The following is a 21,426-nucleotide window of genomic DNA, read 5'->3' as shown; positions in this document are numbered from 1 at the left end:
CTTTCTGTGCACCTTATATTTATTCACTCATTAAGAAAAACGTAGTGAGATTGGCATTTACATCTTACCTAAAAATGATGCAAGGAGAACTAGCAGGGTGTCCGAATCATCCCCTTCAAAGCAGGGCTCAGCACTTGTAATGTTCTCACTGTAGTTCCACAAAGTTTTGCATATCAAACAAGCCAGCTGCCAGTCTGTAGGCCCAAAGTCTCTCAAACAGTCAATTAACCTGTTATAATAATAGGGGAAAGATAAAGTTAACAATTTTGTAGCTGTCATTAAGACCCAGCAAACCCAGATGTCTTTGTAGAATCCTTTTAAGGATGTAGGGAAAACAATATGCTAGACCAATATTTCTTCCCTCCCCAACGTGAACTTCACAAAGATCAGCCAGCCTTCTTTGACCCCTACTCATGATGATTTCCTGAACTCACTTTTTAATTCCTCCTCCTTCATTCAGTATGCAACGCCTGCTTTTATCCACAGTAAGGTTGAGAAGAACTCCACAGGCCGAAAAGCAGACATCTTGGTGTTTGGCATCGAGCAAAGCAATCATGAACTTGTACACTAGATTGCACAAGGAACAACTATGTCAGAGAACAAACTTGCCTTGAAGAAGCATCTGCACAGTATTCATTGAATGGGAGTTGAATATGTGTGGAGTCTGATGCACATACAACTATCTAGGAATGGTATCTGGTGCACTGTTGGAATACTGCTCTCCTGCTCCTAAGGACATACTTGTAGGTGTCTAATGTTAAGCAACATCACAACAAAACTGAATTATTTCTTTAGTATAGCAACTATAGTAAGATGTGTTTTACTAATAATTCAGTCACACTTTGAATGAGCTAACCCTCTGGCTGAAATTACCTACACTGATGTCATTAAAAAGGCTGTCAGGTTTAAGGGGCAAAGGTGGAGAAGACTGCAGATTTGAATTCTAAGGTCTATGAGCAGCCTATGCTGAACTGAACTCCCTCTTACAGCAGTAGTCCGTATGCTTTCAAATGGCATCCTTACTGTGTAGATCAGTCTAGCAGTCTCAGACCCTTTAAATTAATATGAACAGACAACACTTTACACTTATGTGACTAGTTTTAATCTATATAGCTTGATCACTGCTAATGGAATAGGAACTCACCCTTTCGCTGTATAATGAAGTCACAGATTTCATGGTATTGAGAAAGATTACCAAAGACTCGAATAGCTTCCAGAATTCCATCCATATTGCTGCTCATTAAGAGTTTTAAAAGTACTGTTGGTTAGCAGAAAAGCGGAAAAGACGATTTAGTGTATTTCTAGAAATCAGACACCTTCTTTGTTGCATCAAAAAAAAAAAAAAACCAACAGCAAACATAATCTCTGGATAGGAATATGACTATTTTCAAAGTATGTGCAAGAGATGATCAAAAGCTTCAGATAAAGAAGAGAAGATGTTATTTGGGATAAAAGGGAAGTTACATCAGGGGAGGAATTAGCCAGATCTGGTCATGAGATGCATGCAATTACTAGGAAAATCTGGCAAGGGAATAAACATGAGTGAAGGGATGCAGCAGAGAGCTGTCGTATCTTCTGTTACCCTAGCTATAAGTTGGGCTCAAGGAAAATGGGTGGAGGTAGAAGAAGCATTATCTTGTGCTCCAAAGTAGCAGTAACTGGGGGAATAGGTGGGACTGTGGGAAGAGGAGAGGAAGAATCAATGTGGTCTGTAGGGGAATGGAGCTAGGACAGAGGCAGGCACCAATGTGCCCCCAGGCACCAATGTGCCCCAAGACACCTGTGGTGCCCAGTGAGACACCCTACTTCTCCTAATTTTTATTTATATGTCCTATTGGCAGCTGGGATTGCTTCAAAGTGAAGTGGACGCCTCTAGCTGCTGCCATCTTAACTTCCCATGAATACCTCTGGGCAGTTTACTTGTCCTTTGTGACTAGCTATGCCCACCCATGGCAGCCATTTTATGACTGTGCCCAGGATAGTTTCTTAAATTTCCAAATGGACGCCAAAGGTTGCCTACCCCTGAGTTAGGGAACAGCAACGCTTAGAGGTACTGTTAAAAATAAAGCTGTGTTTTAGGATTTTTGGTCATATGAATATATTGTCTTATGGCTCTTAGACAGGCAAATTTTGGTTATGTCTGATAAGCTAGCAGCAACTGGACATACAGTCTGCTCTGTGGGAGTTATGCTTTGGGCATGAAAAAAGTTCTGCCATTATCAAGGTCTTCCTTCCCAGCAGGATGTGCCTTAAAAGAAATTGTTAGATGGTTCTCAAGACAAGAAGGTTGCATTGACCTCTGACATGCTACTCGCTAAGACATGTTGTTCAGACATAAATTGCAGTGTAGCATATGGCAGACTCTAATAATATCTGCCCCCACAGGAAGCCCATTAAAACCAGCTCTTTTGATCAGACACCGCACTTTCCCGTATCTTTTTGATCTTACTTTAAAAGATCTAAGTACATTGCCAGGATGAATCATAAGACATACATTTCACCTGTAGCATGTTGGTGTGTATGTATCTATATGTAGTTCTGATATTTCTCCCCCCGCTACCCCACATGTACCTGATATTTCTCCACCCCAACACCTACCTCCATCTCCTCTGCTGTCCTCTAACTCCTCCATGTGCCCCTTGAGACTCCTGGTTGCTATCTTCCTTATCCCTCCTCACCACTATATAATTGCTCTCCAGTCTGGTTCCTTCCCTATTGCATTCAAACTTACCACTGTCTCCCCTGTTCTTAAAAAAATAAATAAATCTTGACCTATCCTCCTTTTCCAACTACCATACAATCTCCCTCCTACACTTGCCTCAGACTCCTGGAACATGCTGCTTACTTTCACTGTCTTAACTTTCTGTCCTCCAATGCTGCTCTCAACATCAATCTAGCTTCTACTTCCTACATTCTGCTGAAACTGTCTTCACAAAAATTAACAGTGATATCCTCATTTCTAAATCTAAACACCTCTATTTAGTCCTTACTCTTCTTGACCTCTCTCCTGCCTCTCTCCTCACCCACTGACAATATCACCAAGCATCCTGCTGAACCTGCATGAAGCCTTGGCATTCTCCCCCCCCCACTCTCATTTCTTTCATGATGTCATGTTGCTATCCTATAACAGTTTATAATTCTCCTGTAAATATGACTCCAATTACTAAAAAAATACCCAGGATTCTAAGGCAAGAAACAGAGTATGTGAAGACTGCTGCTAATGACTCCTCATCTAATATTTCTGAGCTTATCACTTCAGACTTTCTGTGTGACGACATAATTTCCCCATCTACAAATGAAAGGGCAACTTTAAATTTAGATCTATCCTTGTCAGCAACCTTTGGCCTGAGCCAAGTTGCAACTGCAGAAAACAGATGACATGATACAGTGAAAGAAGTGAACTTAAAAAGCAATCCTATGTCCCCTAGACAGCATCTGGGGGGCCATATTAGAGTTCGGATTTCTTCATCCAAGGTCGGATACAGCGTTCCGACCTTGGACCCAGGAGTCCGAGCTCCTCACCCCCTCCCTCTCACCCTCAGCATGGAGAGAACCGCCTGGCTGCCTCCCCAGGCTCTCAAAAGCGATCTCAGAGAGGAGAGAAAGGGAACATTTCTGTAGGCACAGAGGGGTTCCCCACTGGGGAAGTGGGGATACAAGCTATCCCCAGACTCCTTTTCTCCCCCTCTGCAGAGCCTAGCTTGACAGGCAAAAATGCCCGTTTAACAAAAATGCAGAGCGGGAGAAACATGGAGGCGATAATTGCCTCCATGCTCCTCCTGGTCTGCACAGGATGCCTATCGGCCTCTGAGTTCAGAAGATGATGGGCATCTGGATAGGATTGCGCCCTTATTGTTCCACAAGACAACCAGTTCACAAACTGGACACATTTCTCATCAGTGAAAGTAATCAGTAAAGGCAGCCACCAGAAGGATTATGCCAATGGAAGCAACTTTTAACAACTATTACAGAATAGTCTGAAAAATTGAGAAGGCAGGCAACACTCTCCTTTTGTTAATGTCAGTGTTATTTTTCGCCTAGTTGCTTAATATCCATAGGAAATACCAGCCTTTCTACAGTAGAAAGATGAGACCAGAATTGACTTTTTAAAAATCCTTACACTCCGCAATATATAATTTCTTCTCCTGGATTACAGAATTCTTCACATGGTAGAAGGATAAATTGTTGATTGTTGCTGTGGTATTAATAACCAGCTCCTCACATTCCTCGACTGATTTGTGTTCTGGTAATTTAGAAAAGACGACATAAGCCTTTTGTCAAGGCACTGACAATCTGTGAAGTTTATCACAACTTCAGTGATTGTAGCACAGAACATTGCAAAAACTACATAAAAACAAGCCACACAATCAACTGTTGTAACAAGGAACTGACAAAATTGTCTGCAAAATCCTGTTCTTGACTTTAATCATGTTGCTTTGGGCCATTCCAAAATTCCACTCTGTGCCTGTTTTTTCAACTAGGTCTGCATATGTGCCCATTCTTCTTGCTGAAACTTAAGTCTTTCACACTGCCATTTTAAGAAATGATATGCAGCAAGACTTGTGAAAATCTGCGGGGGAGAGGAGAGACGCTTCCAAGATGTGTCAACACCAAACCCTATTTATAATTACTGATCACTTGATTATGCTTGTTGGTCTAAATGGGATCTCAAATTTATTTACATACATTAAAGCTGAGAGCATTGTCATAGAATGCAGTCTCAACTGAATTAATGCCCTTTGTGGGGCCCAGCAATCCTGCTTCAGATCGATACCAGAGAGCTGGTGTAGCACAGGTTTAAATCTCAGCATGAACTCACGAAGTGGTCTTAGGAAAGTTTCTCTCAGCCTCAGACCCCCTATCTGCAACATAGGGCATATATTAGCACTTTGCCTTACAGGGTTGATGTAAGGACTGCAATTAAATAAAGCATGTGAAATGTTTGGAATGCTTGAACGTTGATTATGATACATTTATGATTTATGCCCCTTTCTGTTCCCTGCACTGCACTGTAGACAAAGCTACTGCAACTCTAAATGCACTAACCGCAAAGTAAGAGCCACTGAATTGTGAGAAGCATAATGCCAATTAAGAGTTTCATGGCACATGATCTGTTCTCTGGGTTCAGCATTGCTTTAAGAGCAGGAAGCGGAGGAAGGCCAGCACAGACAGGATTGCCTGGTTTTCTTGAGGGGCTACCAGCAAAGGTGCCTGAGCTTCCGAGGGTGGGAGTGGGAGCTGAGGGAAATGTTGAGCTTTAGGTAGGGCAAACAGAAGATAAATTCCATGTGCTTTGGCTTACAGGAGGTGGTGGAAGGGAATTGCTGATAGGTAGCATTTGGGATAGCAGCTAATAAGGTTGCAGCTGGGGATGATGTTCCATGATGGTGAACAGGGCTTTGGGGGGGGGCGGGGGCGGAAGAGAATGCTCAGAAAATCTTGGCTATGCGGACAGTTATGTTGTATTATATATACACAACATGTTATCCATCAGCCAGAGAACCAAGGGCCACTGGGAGGTTGCACCCCTGCCTCCCCTTCATGGCAAGGAAGAGACCAACATAGCCCCATGCATGGACCAGAGAAGGAACAGCTGCAGGGAGCTTGTTTTCCCTTCCCAAAACAACACCTATAAGAACTTTGAAACTAAGAACTGCTGTGTGAGTTTTGCTTTTTTCTTCCTCCCTCCCAGTCCCCTTTCCTTTTGTGTCATGTCTTTTAGATTGTAAGCCTGAAGGCAGGGACTGTCTTGTTCTTGATCTGTGTAAGCTCTAGAAGCCTTTTTTTGTCTGAAGAGCAGGGTAAAAATGCTGTAAATAATATCTATGTTAGCCAATTGATTTCAGCACTTCAGTTACTTAATGTTACTTAATGTACTTCACTTACTTACCGTAAGTTACTTAATTTAAGGGTTTGATAGGTTTTTTCACTATGGGAAACTGAAATAAAAATGTTTCGTCATCTACCGATGATATAGTAGAAAGCAGTTCTTACCTAGTACTGTAATAAGTAATGCCACAATATGATGGTTAGTTGCTAGACTTGCACCTACACTAGGATGAATGGACAAATTGGCAATCACTCTTATAAGTTTGATGAGGACATCTTCTCCTTCAGAAGGATGTTTGAGATTTTTTAATTCACCATCCTCTTTCCACAGTTTACTATTAGAGTCAGCTTCACAGTGAGTTTGGAATAGCACTACCAGGGTATTAATGCTTCCTTGCACATCAAAAAATTGTTCCCGGGCCTGATTGTTCTTTGCTGTTAAATTGCCAAGAATGAAAATGATACGGACGACTAAATCCTGGAATTTAAGAGAAAGCAAAACAAACCTGTTGCAAGTTAAAGCAGATAATAATTTGTGAAAAGAAAGCATAGTTTACTTTTGTTAAAATCTGTTGTACTTCAAGATGAAAAAACATACAGCATAACATAAAATGATTTTCCTTCTGTCCCATGTTTGAGCACAGACCTAAAGTAACTTACAGACACACAGACTGCCTAATGATATTTTCAAAAAGCAACTTGCTACAATCTTAGGCTCACATATTTAGGAATAAGCTCAACAGAAGGTTTAAGTAAAACTATTTAGGATTAGGGAGAGAACATTTAAATTGAAATCATGGCTGGCTCATTCACATTTCCACCCACTGTCCATCAGTTATTTTCCTACTTTCAACTTGAATCGCACAGTCTGCATATATCTACGGTATAAATGAAAACTGGTTAACAGTCATTCCCTGTCCCTAAGGTCCCCTGGGAGTGTAGTTCTGCAAGAGGGACTGGAAATCTCGAACACAGAATTCTCAGCTCCTTCACCACCAACTTACAATTCCAAGGATTCTTTGGGGGAATAGTTATATTGGTATAGAATGACAGTCAAATATTAAAGCAGCATACTTTCATAGTGTAGATTTGTCCAGTGATTCAAGGGCAGTCTACAAAAAACTTGAAGTTTTTGCTGCTTCTACTGAAAATGTAGAAAACAACACAGATTGAGGATGGAGGGGGACTTCCTCTTGGAATAGCTTTCAGTCACACCCTATTTATTTTCCTCTCCATCTCCCCTGCCTCCTTTGCAACATCTGCAAAACTATTTCATGCTTGGCACTGTAAAACTTAAAGGCCACCAGGTTCATATTTTCTCTTGAGGTAAGGCACAATACCTCGTCTGTTCTAACATGTAATATTTATGAATGTCATCAACATAAAACATATTTTATTGAGTAAGAGTTATAACTCCTGAGAGATCTCCTTTCTACAGCGAACTATTAGGAAGAACATAATACATATATCAAGCAACTAATAAATCTGAAGAACGTATAATACAAACAAATACTATAATACAAACAAATACTATACAACAACCAGCTAGGCTGACAGATTTTAAGGACTATGTTCTCTTTTCCACCTACAGTTTCCCAAAACAAAATTTACCAATAAAACTATGCTCCTCTTTGTATTGATAGATTTAAATTTAGTTAAGTATCACAAGTTTCTCCATCTTCCACACAAGAGGATCATGGTCTGGAGCTGTGGGGTGCAAAGGCGGGTGAGCATCCAAGGTGAACTCAAAAGGAGAGAGTAGTCTCATGATGCTGTAAAAGATTTTACTGATGAAAAGCCCAATGCATTTCGGCTCTTTATTATTAGGCCTTCTTCAAAGGGTTATAAAAATGTTTGCAGAGATTTTTATAACAGAATGTCAAGTGATGTAAATCACTGGCTACTGGCAGACATTTTTATAACCCTTTGAAGAAGGCCTAATAATAAAGAAAGAGGCTGAAACACGTTGGGCTTTTCATCAATAAAATCTTTTACAGCATCCTGAAACTACTCTCTCCTTTTGGACTCATGGGGCCAGTGCTGCCTTAGATTAACCATCAGTTCAGTTATGAAATGCTGGAATATGATTGGACTGAGGCCCCATGTACCTGACCAATCATGACTGGTGGTTTGGGGTTGAACACACACTTCTACTGGTAGTACTACCACTGGGCAGAGTACACTAAAGTTACTATCTGTTGCATACATTGGTCCATGCTCTTATGCAGAACAGTTTGCTATCCCACCAGTACACTTTCTATTCAACAAGTCTCTTCTATAGTCATTCTAGGCTTCAGAGGGACATAATGAAAAGGTTGGGGTGGGGTGGGATCCTACTATTTGAGCACGGGCATAAAGTTAGTAATAATGAATCTGGCATTACAAGAGTGGAATGAATGTTATGATGTGCATTCACCATTGTGTAGTACAGATTAGAGGAAGAGATGGGAGACCTCAAAATACCAATGTGCTTCTTGCAGCACAAGAAATAAACATTTGCACTATTCGTTCTATAGAAAACAGACACACCAGTTAAGCTTCTCATATGTATATTTCCCGAGGGAGGCACCTGTAAAACATACAGAGCTATTAATAACTATTTCATCAGAATAAAATATGATCTTCAAAGTCATTTTAGGACAATACTTTCTCCTCAATAGTCCTTTTGTTAGTGTCATTTGCTTTCCATGATACCAAGTTATTTTTTAATTAATAATTTAATTAACTACATTTCTTGCTATTATTCAGATAATTTCTGTCTGTTGAATGGTTCTGCCTGCACTACATAGACAAGGCATAATGGACACAATCTATCTTAAATTAAGCACTTTGAAGTCACACTGATTTTAATAAAAAAGATTTAAGAATGTACTTAATGCTTCCAAAGAAATCAAGGGGATGTAGAGTTTCTAAAGTTGACTAGATCATGCCTGCTGTTTCTCAAAAAATTAGTAGCATTATTCACATTCAAATCAGTGGGATTTAATTTCCATATAGTATTTTTGGGTGTTGGTCATTCAAAAGAAAAAGATAAATGCAATCCAGCACACACTTATGAACGCTTAAGTCAGATGTGTGCTCTACTGTCTACTGTGCCAAGTCACTCTGATTTGACTGGAATTCCCTATTTTAAAAATTGTGTTTCAGGGTCAATCAAGAAGAAACAACTTTAATGGCCAAAAGTAACTTCTGAAGTATGAAATGCAATGAATGTCAGTCATTAAATCTTAACTAAATAAGTGAACATTAACAAACAATGTGAGCTGGGATGACTGAATTGTTGTGACTTATCCAAAGTACAGAAACCGTGTATTCTCCTACATATGTAGAAGAACACATGCTTCCTGTATTTTCCTGTTATAACTGCTTTTGAGAATCTCTACCCTAAAACATTTGTGCTGTTGTTCTAAACATATTTACCTTGAAGTAAGTCCCCGTGATTTCAGCTAACTTCCTTCTAAGCAAACATTCTTAGGGCTGCAATATCAAACACTGAGGAGCCCACATTAGCAAGGGGAAAGGGTGACTCACTGTGGCTGTTTGGCTCAATCACCACAGAGATCCCCCTGGGAATTTGTATATATTTGAGGAAACCTCATTTGTCTTTTAGCATTAAGCATTATAAGCTTCTTATTTTAAAATGTAAAGCAATACATATTGAAGATACAGAAGACCACATTTACTAGGAAATTGTTGTTCAGTCGTTCAGTCATGTCCGACTCTTCGTGACCCCATGGACCATAGCACGCCAGGCCTTCCTGTCCTGCGCTCTCTCCCGGAGTGTGCTCAAGTTCATATTCATTGCATCGGTGATGCTATCTAGCCATCTCATCCTCTGCCGTCCCCTTCTCCTTTTGCCTTCAGTCTTTCCCAGCATCAGGGTCTTTTCCAGAGAGTTTTCTCTTCGCATTAGGTGGCCAAAATATTTCAGCTTCAGCTTCAGTATCTGTCCTTCCAATGAGCACTCAGGGTTGATTTCCTTTAGGATGGACTGATTTGACCTCCTTGCAGTCCAGGGGACTCGTAAGAGTCTTCTCCAGCACCACAGTTCGAAAGCATCCATTCTTCGGCGCTCAGCCTTCCTTATAGTCCAGCTCTCACAGCCATACATTACTACTGGGAAAACCATAGCTTTGATTAGGCGGACCTTTGTCGGTAAGGTGATGTCTCTGCTTCTTACTATGCTGTCTAGGTTTGCCATAGCTTTCCCCCCAAGGAGCAAGCGTCTTTTAATTTCATAGTTACAGTCACCATCTGCAGTGATCTTGGAGCCCAAGACAGTAAAATCTGTCACTGCTTCCATTTCTTCCCCTTCTATATGCCAGGAAGTGATGGGGCCAGATGCCATTATCTTAGTTTTTTAATGTTGAGTTTCAAACCAGCTTTTGCACTCTCCTCTTTCACCCTCAACAACAGGCTCTTGAGATCCTCTTCGCTTTTTGCCATTAGGGTGGTATCGTCTGCATATTGGAGGTTGTTGATAATTCTCCCGGCAATCTTAATTCCGACCTGTGATTCATCCAACCCGGCGTTTCTCATGATGTACTCTGCATATAAGTTAAATAAGCAGGGTGACAATATGCAGCCTTGTCGTACTCCTTTCCCAATTTTGAACCACTTGGTTGTTCCATGTCTGGTTCTTACTGTTGCTTCTTGACCCTGGTACAGGTTTCTCAGGAGACAGGTAAGGTGGTCTGGTACTCCCATCACTTTAAGAATTTGCCACAGTTTGTTGTGATCCACACAATCAAAGGCTTTAGCGTAGTCAATGAAGCTAAATAGTCAATAGACGTTTTTCTGGAATTCTCTTGCTTTCTCCATGATCCAGTGAACGTTGGCGATTTGATCTCTAGTTCCTCTGCCTCTTCGAAACCCAGCTTGTACTTCCGGTAGTTCTCGGTTTGCATACTGCTGAAGCCTAGCTTGTAGGATTTTGAGCATCTCCTTGCTGGCATGTGAAATGAGCGCAATTGTGCGGTATTACTAGGAAATACATTCCACTGAATGTATTTTAGTGGGACTTAAAGCAAAAGCTGTTCAAACAACTGTATTCTTGTGTAGATGGGCCATTCATGGCCCCCATTTGCACACATGTAGATGTGCACATAGTTTGCGAGTGCCATTTTTAAAAAAAAATAGTGCTTGCAGCACTTGCCGATGGCTCCTGAGTGATTATGGGCGGCTTGGTGAGCGGGGGGGTGGGGGGGTGAGCAGGGGCAGGGGCTTGGCAAGCATGTTTCACCAGAGCAGGGCTCATCCAACTCCCGGATCCAACTGGGCACCCAAACCATCCCTAGCTACAAGCCAGGATATCTATGATTCAGTTCTCAAAAACACACACACAAAAAAGAGGCTAGCCTCAAAATGGTACTAAAAATAATAGGAAACTCTGAGGAAATGTAAATTGTCCAAAGCATTTTGGGGAAAATCTTCCTCATGGGCATAAGAATTCAATTTACTAAGAACATAAGAAGAGCCATGCTGGATCAGACCAAGGGTCCATTTAGTCCAGCATTCTGTTCACACAGTGGCAACCAGCTGTCAAGCAGGAAACTACAAGCAGGACATGAGCGCAACACCCTTCCACCCATGTTCCCCAGGAACTGGTGTACATAGGCTCACTGCCTCTGGTACTGGAGGTAGCACATAGCCATCAAGACTAGTAGCCATAGATGGCCTTTTCCTCCCAGAATTTGTCCAACCCCCTTTTAAAGCCATCCAAATTGGTGGCCATCACTACATCCTGTGGTAGTGAATGCCATAGTTTAACTATGCGTGGGTGAAGAAGTACTTTCTTTTATCTGTCCTGAATCTCCCACCAATCAGCTTCATAGGATGACCCCGGGTTCTAGTATATTGAGAGAGGGAGACAAATGTCTCCCTATCCACATTCTCCACACCAAGCATAATTTTGTACACCTCTAACATGTCTCTCATAGGGGAGATGCTCCAGCCCCTTGATCGTTTTAGTTGCCCTTTTCTGCACTATTTCCAGCTCTACAATATCTTTTTTTAGGTGTGGTGACCAGAACTGTGCACAGTATTCCAAGTGTGGTCACACCATAGATTTGCAGAGGAGCAGTATGATATTGGCAGTTTTATTCTCAATACCTTTTCTAATAATGCCTAACATGGAGTTTGCCTTTTTTACAGCGGCCACACACTGGGTTGACATCTTTGTTGAGCTGTCCATCACAACCCCAAGATCTCTTTCCTGGTCAGTCACCGCTAGCTCAGATCCCATTAGGCTATGCTTGAAGTTGGAATTTTTGCCCCAACGTGCATAACTTTACACTTGTTACATTGAACTGCATTTGCCATTTAGATGCCCATTCTCCCAGTTTGGAGAGATCTTGGTAAGGCAACATTTCTCAGGTAAGACTAGAAGCTTTTCTTCCAATGCAAGTAGCTGGCATAGGGGTGGGGTGGTGATCAAGACTGTAGCGGTGGTGGTGGAATGGGTTAATGCTAGAGATGCTCAAGGATTTCGTTCAGCCTGCATTTCAAAGCAAACCAACATGATCTGCACCTCTTAGACTAATGTGCACAGCAGAATGCAGTTATCCTCCTAATTTTGCACTTCTTCAGATTTTCCAATGCAATTCTTGGCTCAAAAAAGTATGAAAATGTGTATTTTGAAATGCATATTTTATGAGAAAACAGATTCAGAAATGCTTATTTAAATATATATTTTCTGGACTTTAAAAATTAGGAATTATTGCAGAAACAGGAGCGAATGGATTTGTGAATGAACACATGCAAAACTGCCACAGACTGGGAATAGACTGCTTCATCCATCCCTAGGTTAAAAAAAACACACCCTATACACACATCCATGCCAGGGTCCCAATCCAGAACAGGGCCCTGCGCCTAGCATTTAATTTTTAAAAGCCACTCACAGAATTGCTAATTGAATGATGCCTCATTTACTTTGCCCTTATTGTACTTACTTGGGTATTTTCCACCACTAAAAGGAAAACCCTAGCTTTCTACATCAACACAAAATTTTTCACTTTCTGTTAGGCAGCAAAGAAAATCATATATTCTTTTAATAATCAAGGAATGGCACCCTGATTTTAAAATAATATCTCTTGGAGGATCTGTTCGTTTTCACTGGAATTTATCTCCAAGTAAGTTTTCTTATGATCACAGTCTAAGGCTGTGATGCAGACTTACTTGGGAGTAAGCCTGTTGAATCCTGTGAGTCTTACTCCTGAGCAAACATGCATAGAATCAGACCACTTATAGTTTAAAGTCGAGGTAGGGAACCTTTTTCAGCCTGAGAGCCAAATTCAATTTCAGAGAAGCTCTCAAGCGCCAGGCGAAGCCAAAGGCAAAGGCAGCAGGGCCAAAGGCAAAGAGGGTGGAGCCAAAATACAAAAAAATACCAGCATGTTGTAGTTTAATGCTCTTACTGCCAGTAAATAAGCCTTAGGAGAGGCATTTCAAGCTTTTAGAATGGGGGGGGGGGAATACTGCCCCAAAGCCAGGATACCACCAAATGATCTGTGGTTCGAAGAAGGGGAACACAGCCATCTGAGGAACCCCAGGGGGCCAGATTTGGACCCCAGGAGGGTCACATTTGGCACCCAGACCTGAGGTTCCCCACCCCTGATTTAAAGCAAGGCATAAGCATTGTAAAGCTTATAGGAAATTTCTAGACCGTGAAGGCTTTTATGCCATGTGCTGTCGCCTTCCCAGCCCATCTAGCTTTATTCAGCTGTTGTGTGGCAACCTTCCTGCAGGCTTCATACTCAGAAAAGGCTAGGCCAGCCAGCTACAGCACAGAGGCTTTATGCTGATCATCCCTGATGAAAAGTCTCCTAGAAAAAATATAAATATTCCATAAATGACTCATCTGTGTGCTAAGAAGAGGCGAGTTAATCAACAGCCTGTCCTTTATGTTGTCCTGAACTGTTAATCTAAGTTGAGTCCATTTCAATAATTTACTACTAAGAAATGCTGTCAACCATTTAAAATTTCTATCTTGCAAACGCACATGAAAGTAGGTCACTGAAAATGGACTTACACACATACGACACCACAGACACATCAGAGGATTAAAATATAAAAAGCAGGAGATGAAAAAACTGACCTGCTTCTTTGGGTGTTTGTTTAGCAGGGCTAAAAATAAGACGTAACATCTGGAGCAATCTGCCAAAGCTGTACAGCAGTCATTGAAGGAAGAAAGTTTGCTGCATATTTAAAAATAATAACATACATGAGTAAGATAACTTTTCTTCTGCGAAAAGCCAAGTCTTTCATTCCGCTTTTAAATATTTTTCAGGGGGCATGCTGAAAGAAAGGCCAGCACCCTCTATTCTAGCACGGTTCAGTAAAGATACCCTTAGCTTTATGGATAATTTCATTGTCAGCTGTGATGAATGAATAACTAATTTGAATTTGATTGCACGGAGTAATGCCAATTGAAACCTGAATCTGAGTTATCGCCAAACAAAGTGGAAGAAGAAGACAAGAAAGCCTCCTTGGGGCCCAGCCAGAATGCAGACACTAGGGCTCGTTACAAAGCCAAAATGTGCAAATACCTCAAGCAAGACAGACAGAGCGAGAAAACCAAATTGGAAACAAGATCAGATTACAATCTTTAACATTAATGTTGAAATTTAGCCGACAATGTGTTTGAGGCCCTACATGTCAAGTCTCCAATATTCATGGATTGGATTGTGAGAAGGAGGGAAAAGGTGCAGGTAGGGGAGAGAAGCAGGAAGAGGGGAAAAGAGCAGTAGTGCAGGACAACAGGAAGTGGTTGCGGCAGAGACAGGAGTGCCAAAGGCTTTTAAGAAAAAGCAACAACGGCAATGGTTGGGGGGCGGGGAGAAACAGAGCTGGCAAGATGGCTCTTAGCTATCTGAAGGTTACAAGAACCAGTCAAGACTATTGGTCTGTATAGCTCTGTACTGTCTATTCCCATTAACAGTTGAACATAGGAACCTATATGTGCAAAGTAAGTGCCTTCCCACGTAATTCCCACAGAGATTCTTTTGATGATTTTTGCATGGGGCTTTTAAGCTTAGCAATGCTGGTCAGTCCTGCATCAAGGATAGACCAAAAAATGATTTAGTTAAGAACCACTGTATGACTTGAGGAGGGGAAGCTCATTCATTTGTAGATACAGCCTGCTATTCCATGGATGGCACATGCAGATGGTCCTATTTTGCCCTATGCAAGGCAAACACAAGCTGCTTTTCCCCAGAGACAATGGGAAAGCCCAGCATGGTGATTGTTGACTATAGTGTGGCCACAGTCTGTTTCTGTGTGTCGTATGATGTGTATAAGCATATACGGCTTAGACGGTAAAAGAGAACATTTTCCCATTTAAACAAGATCCACAATAATAATTTAGGAGTTAAAACATAATAATTTAGGAGTTAAAACACAAGATTGTGGTACAAAATATTTCAAAAGGAATATAAATCAGCATTTTCATGGGGCGATTGACTTCAATAAAGAAAGAAGTGGCTGATGAACAAGCAAAACAAGAACAAGAACAACTACCACCACCTGTTTTGTAATCTTAAAAAATAGGCAGGTACCTGAATATTCTGGCCACGTTGGTACATACGTCCTTGTCACTCATGCGTTTCTCCAACATGAGACAAAGCTCTGGAACTGCTCCATAGTCCAGGAGCTTGCACCTTGACTGAGGCAAGTCAACCAAGTTTCGCAAAGTGGCAGTGAGCTGAGGAAAATTTATTTAAACATGAATAAATCATCACACTGTTATGAATCTCAGACACTTTTGAAAGTGTAATAAGATTAGATCTAGCTTAAGCCTCCTCTGATGGCAGCTCCATGAAACCTGCAGACATGTAGAAAATAGTATGGACTATTTAAGCTCTGGAATATGAAACAATGATACAGGCTGATTTTTTAAAAACAGGATAGAGGTCAATGGAGGTCATACTTCTCTTTTTATTTTGAAAGCAAACTAATCTTTTGTTCCTTTCCTTAGGGTAAGTGAGGGCATCTCTACACCAGCTTAAAATGCAGCATTTAAAATGGGACTTTCTGCTTCTGTTTTAAATGCAGGATCACAACAACTCCCTTTTTCACACGTTTCCTTTCCCCCTCCTTCTCCCCGTATCTGAGTTTTCCATTATCTTTCATTGATCTCACTCATCTTCTTGCCATTTTTCCTCTTTTCATGGACGAAACTCAAGTGGAACACAACGGGGTAATTTGATAGCTCATTATCTGTGATCTATTTTAAAATGGAACAAAGGGCATTTAGTGCAGGCGATGCCTTGGATGATCACGGCGTCATGTAAACAGCCCACAAACTTTGGTGAAGGAGCAATCTCAATTGCAGGATAAAAGCTACATGTGAATAAAGCCTGGATCTGTTTGTTTCCCCTTCTGGCTTTTGACCCATTTGCCTAGTGTTTCTTCACAATTGGGAAAGGAACTACTATATACACTTGTGGCAACCCGTTCCTTTTCCTTTGTAGCCAAAGTACTAGAGTGGATAATGACCAGATAGCTCCAGGTTGCCTAAAACCATTTCAATCTGGGCTCCGTCAAGACTTAAAATTGGGGCTACCTTTTCCAGGGAAGAGACAGAGGGAGTGCAAGCCAGCTAATTCTTCTTAGCTTCTCAGCTGCTTTCAATACGATCAACCATGGTATCCTTCTGGAACGACTTTGTGAAGTGGGAGTAGGGGACACTATTTTGCAATAGTTCTACTTCTACCTTGCTAGGAGGTAGTTCTTTGCTAAAGATACCCAGCTCTAGTTTTCTTTCCACCAGATCTAGCTTCAATAACTGTTTGAAATAAGTAATGCTTTTCCTGGAGCAGGGAATACTCTTACTAAAGAAACCGGTTTGTAGTTTGGACTGGATCTAAGCTTGTCCCTGGATTATGAAGAGTTGGCTGTGGTCAGCATGTGCTCATATTCTAGCTATACTCTTTTCTAACATGGGACTGTATCCAATAGCATCCTTCCACCAGCTGGCAGAAGCAAATTTGTCCTCCCCACTGCATGGCCCCCAAATCTGCTTGCGGTTTGGAGGACCCCCCATAGCAGATTTTGGGGATGTGTAGGGGTCTGCAGGTAGGTAATGGGGGAAGGAAATGCCTGTTGCGCGAGTGGAAGTCTGCTCATATAACATTGGATTTAGCCCATGGATTTGGAGTTGTGCATGTCCTGAACCTCTGAACTTGACTTCTATAGTATACTTTACAGAGGGCTGCACTGAAAGCAGTTTGGGAACATCAGCTGGCCAAGAATACTGCAGCACAGCTTGTGTCCAGGACTAGCTGCATGGCATATATTACACCAGTACTGTGAGAGCTCCACTGGTACCTGTTTCTGGGCTAATTTCAAGGTGCTGGTTTTAACCTTTAAAGTTCTATATGGCCCGGATCCAGCATATTTGATGGAGCATCTTCTCTGAAATGTACCTCCCCATAACTTGAGATCAAGTGTTGAGGTCTTCTTGTGAATGCCACCACGGCCAGAAATAGAGACTGTCTCTACTGTAACCTCCCATCTATACCTTCACAAATCAGAATGCCCTACTGCGTTAAGCTCAATCATCCCTTTCAGAAGGGCTATGAAGTTTTTTTCCTTCCATTTTTATTATTAAGAAACCAACGATACATACAGAGACTGAGAGATGGCCATGAAAAGTTTTATCTGTAGACAGGCTTTGGTGTGTAAGTGACCGAGAGCTGTGGCTGTTTTGAGTTTTGCTTCTGCAATGTTGTTACATGTTGATTCTGTTTAATTTTTAATTTTTACATTTTGTCTTGCATGTAGTCCATTCCAAGTACTATGGTCAAAATGAGGAACATACATACCTGTATACATACAATGTATGCATACACTGGCATACGTAAGCCAGTCCAAGCAAGTCAGTTGATATTGAGATGGGAAGCTGTGATTGGTAGAGCTTTTAAAAGCTTTCTATTTTCTGGATGTTGTGTTCATCCACTAAACTGTGGATAGCTAAGCTACTGCACAGTAATAATCTCACTTTTTAAAAAAGTGTGAACTGAGATATGAAGGGAGGCAAGTAAAAGGGAGGTTTAAATGCAATCATTTTTTAAATGTCATTTTGGGTTAGTGCGCTGAGGCTAAGAAGACTGCTGTAAAGGCCCCAAGGCATAGGTATGTTGAATGTGCAATGCTAATATGGGATGGAGATGTTTAGGAGGAAAATGCCTGTTGCGAGATACTATCGTACTTGAGGTGAAGGGGGTGGTGACAGAAACTGGGCTTTCTAAAGCAGTGAAAGTCATGAGTGTAAGTCCTATTGCTGTGAGGATGACACCGAGTAGGAAGAGTTTTAATATGTTAGTTCCCACCCTTCCATTTTATATAATGCAAACAAAAGCTGATTGATACAAAAAATGCAAGTCATTATTTTTTGGCTGAACTGGAAAGATTCTAGGTGTTACAAATATATTTGACAGAAAATAAACTGGGTTTCCTCACAATAAATTCAACAGGAGTTCTAGTTAATTGTTTTGCTGAACTCATGTTAAATGTCATTTGCGATAAGTCTATTAAATTTCTGAGGCTGTTGCCAAATGACTAGCCATAGTTACTGCTTTAAATATAGAAACATATTTGCAAGTTTCAGATTCAAGTCACTTATTAAGTGAATACAGCAGGAAATCCTCTTTTAATATTCTAAACCTGAGGTTTGAAGTAATACATGCTACAGCTTATCTAGTAAAACACGAAAGGATCTATGAAGGGTGTTTCCCCTAATCTTTAGATGTATAAAACCTTCTTATTACACTGGGCCTTTCAGTATGAGACCCTGAATAAAAGGGCAAACAATAAAAGTACTTAAGGTAGGTCAAGCCATCATTTCAGAGCAGAATCTTCTATTATTTCAAACATACATTTTATGGCCATTTAAAATGCAACAAGAAGACTTTTCCAGATACATACAAAACTACCCAAACCTTTTATTTCTCACAACAATAATTTTGGTTAATCCAACATCAGCTTTACTCCAAACAGCAAGAGACTTTTGACAAGTACAATACAAACAAAATTGGGATTTCTTTGATGAGAACATCACTAATGACGTCCACTGTTATTTACGACATAAAGGGCCTTTAAATAGTGATCTCTAAGTCCCAACTTTGCCAATAATCAAGCTCCAATTTCTATGTGTCATCATCATCATCCATACTGGCACAAGAGCTTTCTCATCCACTATTATGACTATATAGAACATTCATCTTGCATCTCTTTGCTTCACTGATTCTCTATCCTTTTTCTAATCTCCTCTGAAAATTGCCTCTCTGCTAGTTTGCTTTTGGCCTATTAAATAATAGAATGGAGTGAGGGGAGACACCGATTCCATTTCTTTATAACTTTCCCCCCAACTTGTCATAAAAGTAGAGATCGGTCACGGGAACAGAACTCCTGCGTTTTGCCTTCTCTCACAGAAGTACCACTATTTTCCTGTAGGGACCCAGGTATTATTGTAGTGGGGAAGGGGCACCAGCTCTTTCTTCCCCTTTAACCCAGCACGGCCAACTTACCCAGTCTACTGGGGGAAATGCCCATAAGAAGCCCCTCAGATCTCAGGCAGGAGGCAACAGCTGAATTCACAGCTGAGAGCCAGCGTGGTGTAGTGGCTATAGCGTTGGACTGGGAGTTGGGAGATCTGGGTTCTAGTCCCCACTCAGCCATGGAAGCTCACTGGGTGACTTTGGGCCAGTCACAGACTCTCAGCCCAACCCACCTCACAGAGTTGTTGTTGTGAGGATAAAATGGAGGAGGAGGAGGACTATGTACGCCACCTTGGGTTCCTTAAGGAGGAAAAAAAGCAAGATATAAATGTAATGAATGAATGAATGAATGAATGAACCAACGAACAGCTGTAACTGCCAGCAAATGCCAAATGGGAAGGAAACCACACACAGTGATGCGCCAGAAGGATAAAAAGACTTTATCCCAGAGCACTGGCTGGCAGCAGCAGCAAGAGAGGAAGGAGATGAGTCAGGTCATGCTGAGAGAAGGACTGGCAATCCACCTGGTGGGTCCAGTGTCGGCATCTGGAAGTGGCTGCCATCCTGAAACTCCCAGCTTCAGTAAGACCAGACTATTCTTTCTCTGCACTGAAGGCTCCCACTAGGTGGGTGCTGGACTGAAAAGGCCCCAAGAAGAGAGCTATCTTCTGTATTTTTATTTGTAAAGAACTGTGTGTTTGCCAGTGTTTTCATTTGGACTGTGGATAAGTCACGTGAGTGATCTCCATTGTTTTGTTGAACTGTTTCTGAGTCACATGCCAGTAAACGTTGCCCTGGACTCTGCATTATCTTCCTGGAAGCACAGCTTAGCATCACAGCTCTGTTAAAGTACTAATTGGAAATAAATGCAGCTGATTCTGTGGGTCCTTCCCTCTTTAAGAAAAATAAAGAGGAAAGCATCGCATTTTGTGATAGTCTCACTCTCTTTGTGAATGAGTTTTTTTGCCAACACTAGCGCACTGTAACAACTAAAACAAATTATCTAAGCCTAAGTATACTACTATCCAGCATCAAAATATCATGTATAGATATTATTAAATTAGTACTTTACAGAAATACATAACCTGCTTGTGACCCTAGGGAGCCCACATCTGGTTTGCCTATGGTTCTCTGCTTTCTTTACTGCTGCCAGTGCTTCTTGACAGAGGCACATTGAATCAGCATCCTGACACCTGCGGTCTACATGGGACTGTGCTGATTCTAATGCTGACTGCTACTAGTTCAAATAGACTATCAGGATCTGTGCGGCTGGCACAGCAACTATGGTGCAAAAACAGCAATGGAAGCACTGACACAAGAACAGTCTGGTCTTCCCAAAGCTGGGAGTTTCAGGATGGGAGCCACTTTCGGATGCCGATGCTGGGCCCGCCAGGTGGATTGCCAGTCCTTCTCTCTCCATGACCTGACTGAGCTCCTTCCTCTCTTGCCCCCCCGCCCCATGTTGCTGGGATAAGATCTTTTTGTAAGGATAAAACCTTATATTTTCGGCACATTGCTGTGTGTAGTTCCTTTCTGTTTGGCATTTGCTGGCAGTTGCAGCTGTTCATTAATGAACTCAGTTGTGTGCCTTCTGCCTGAGATCCCAGGATCATCTTATAGGTAGTCAAAAGGTATTCTTCCCTACACACACACACACACACACACACACACACTGTTCTTGTAGAAAGCAAAGTGCTGGTTATGACCTATAAAGCCCTAAACGGCTTGGGACCAGGCTACCTGAAAAACCAGCTTCTTCCATATGAGCCAGACCAGGTTTAAGATCTTCGGGAGAGGCCCTTCTTTCGTTACCAGCACCTTCAGAGATACGTGTGATGGCAACGTGAGAAAGGGCCTTCTCAGTGCCCACTCCCAAGCTGTGGGACTCCCCAGCAAGGGAGACTAGGTTGGCTCCTTCTCTGTTGTCCTTCCGCCAGCAGGCAAAGATGTTTTTATTCAAGCAGGCCTTTAGTGTGTTGGGTTGGGTGCTGTTTTTATTCTGTTATTGTTGTGTTTTCATTGTGTTTTTAATATCATTGCTTTATTGTTTTAATCAAGTTTTTTAATTAATAGTTCCTATGATTGTAAGCAACCTTCAGTG

General features: G+C 41.5%; 1 protein-coding gene across 7 annotated transcripts in view; it reads right to left on the bottom strand.

Annotated features, from left to right (window-relative positions):
* ARMC2 (armadillo repeat containing 2) overlaps positions 1-21,426 on the bottom strand; it is a 63,788-nt gene that overhangs the window by 3,863 nt on the left and 38,499 nt on the right. For all 7 annotated transcript variants that reach the window (XM_084827243.1, XM_084827240.1, XM_084827244.1 and 4 more), the window contains 7 exons: positions 15,384-15,529; positions 13,925-14,024; positions 5,995-6,307; positions 4,121-4,243; positions 1,145-1,258; positions 435-567; positions 69-229 (listed from right to left, as the gene is read on the bottom strand). In XM_084827243.1, the coding sequence (XP_084683369.1) occupies positions 69-229; positions 435-567; positions 1,145-1,258; positions 4,121-4,243; positions 5,995-6,307; positions 13,925-14,024; positions 15,384-15,529 (1,090 nt within the window). The remainder of the gene's footprint in view (positions 1-68; positions 230-434; positions 568-1,144; positions 1,259-4,120; positions 4,244-5,994; positions 6,308-13,924; positions 14,025-15,383; positions 15,530-21,426) is intronic.

The sequence above is a fragment of the Heloderma suspectum genome, chromosome 1 (genome assembly GCF_057233095.1).
Source record: "Heloderma suspectum isolate Gila_16-S chromosome 1, 16-S_ref, whole genome shotgun sequence".
Taxonomy (NCBI): domain Eukaryota; kingdom Metazoa; phylum Chordata; class Lepidosauria; order Squamata; family Helodermatidae; genus Heloderma; species Heloderma suspectum.
The sequence above is the reverse complement of the archived record's forward strand: the minus strand, read 5'-3'. Positions and strand labels throughout refer to the sequence as shown.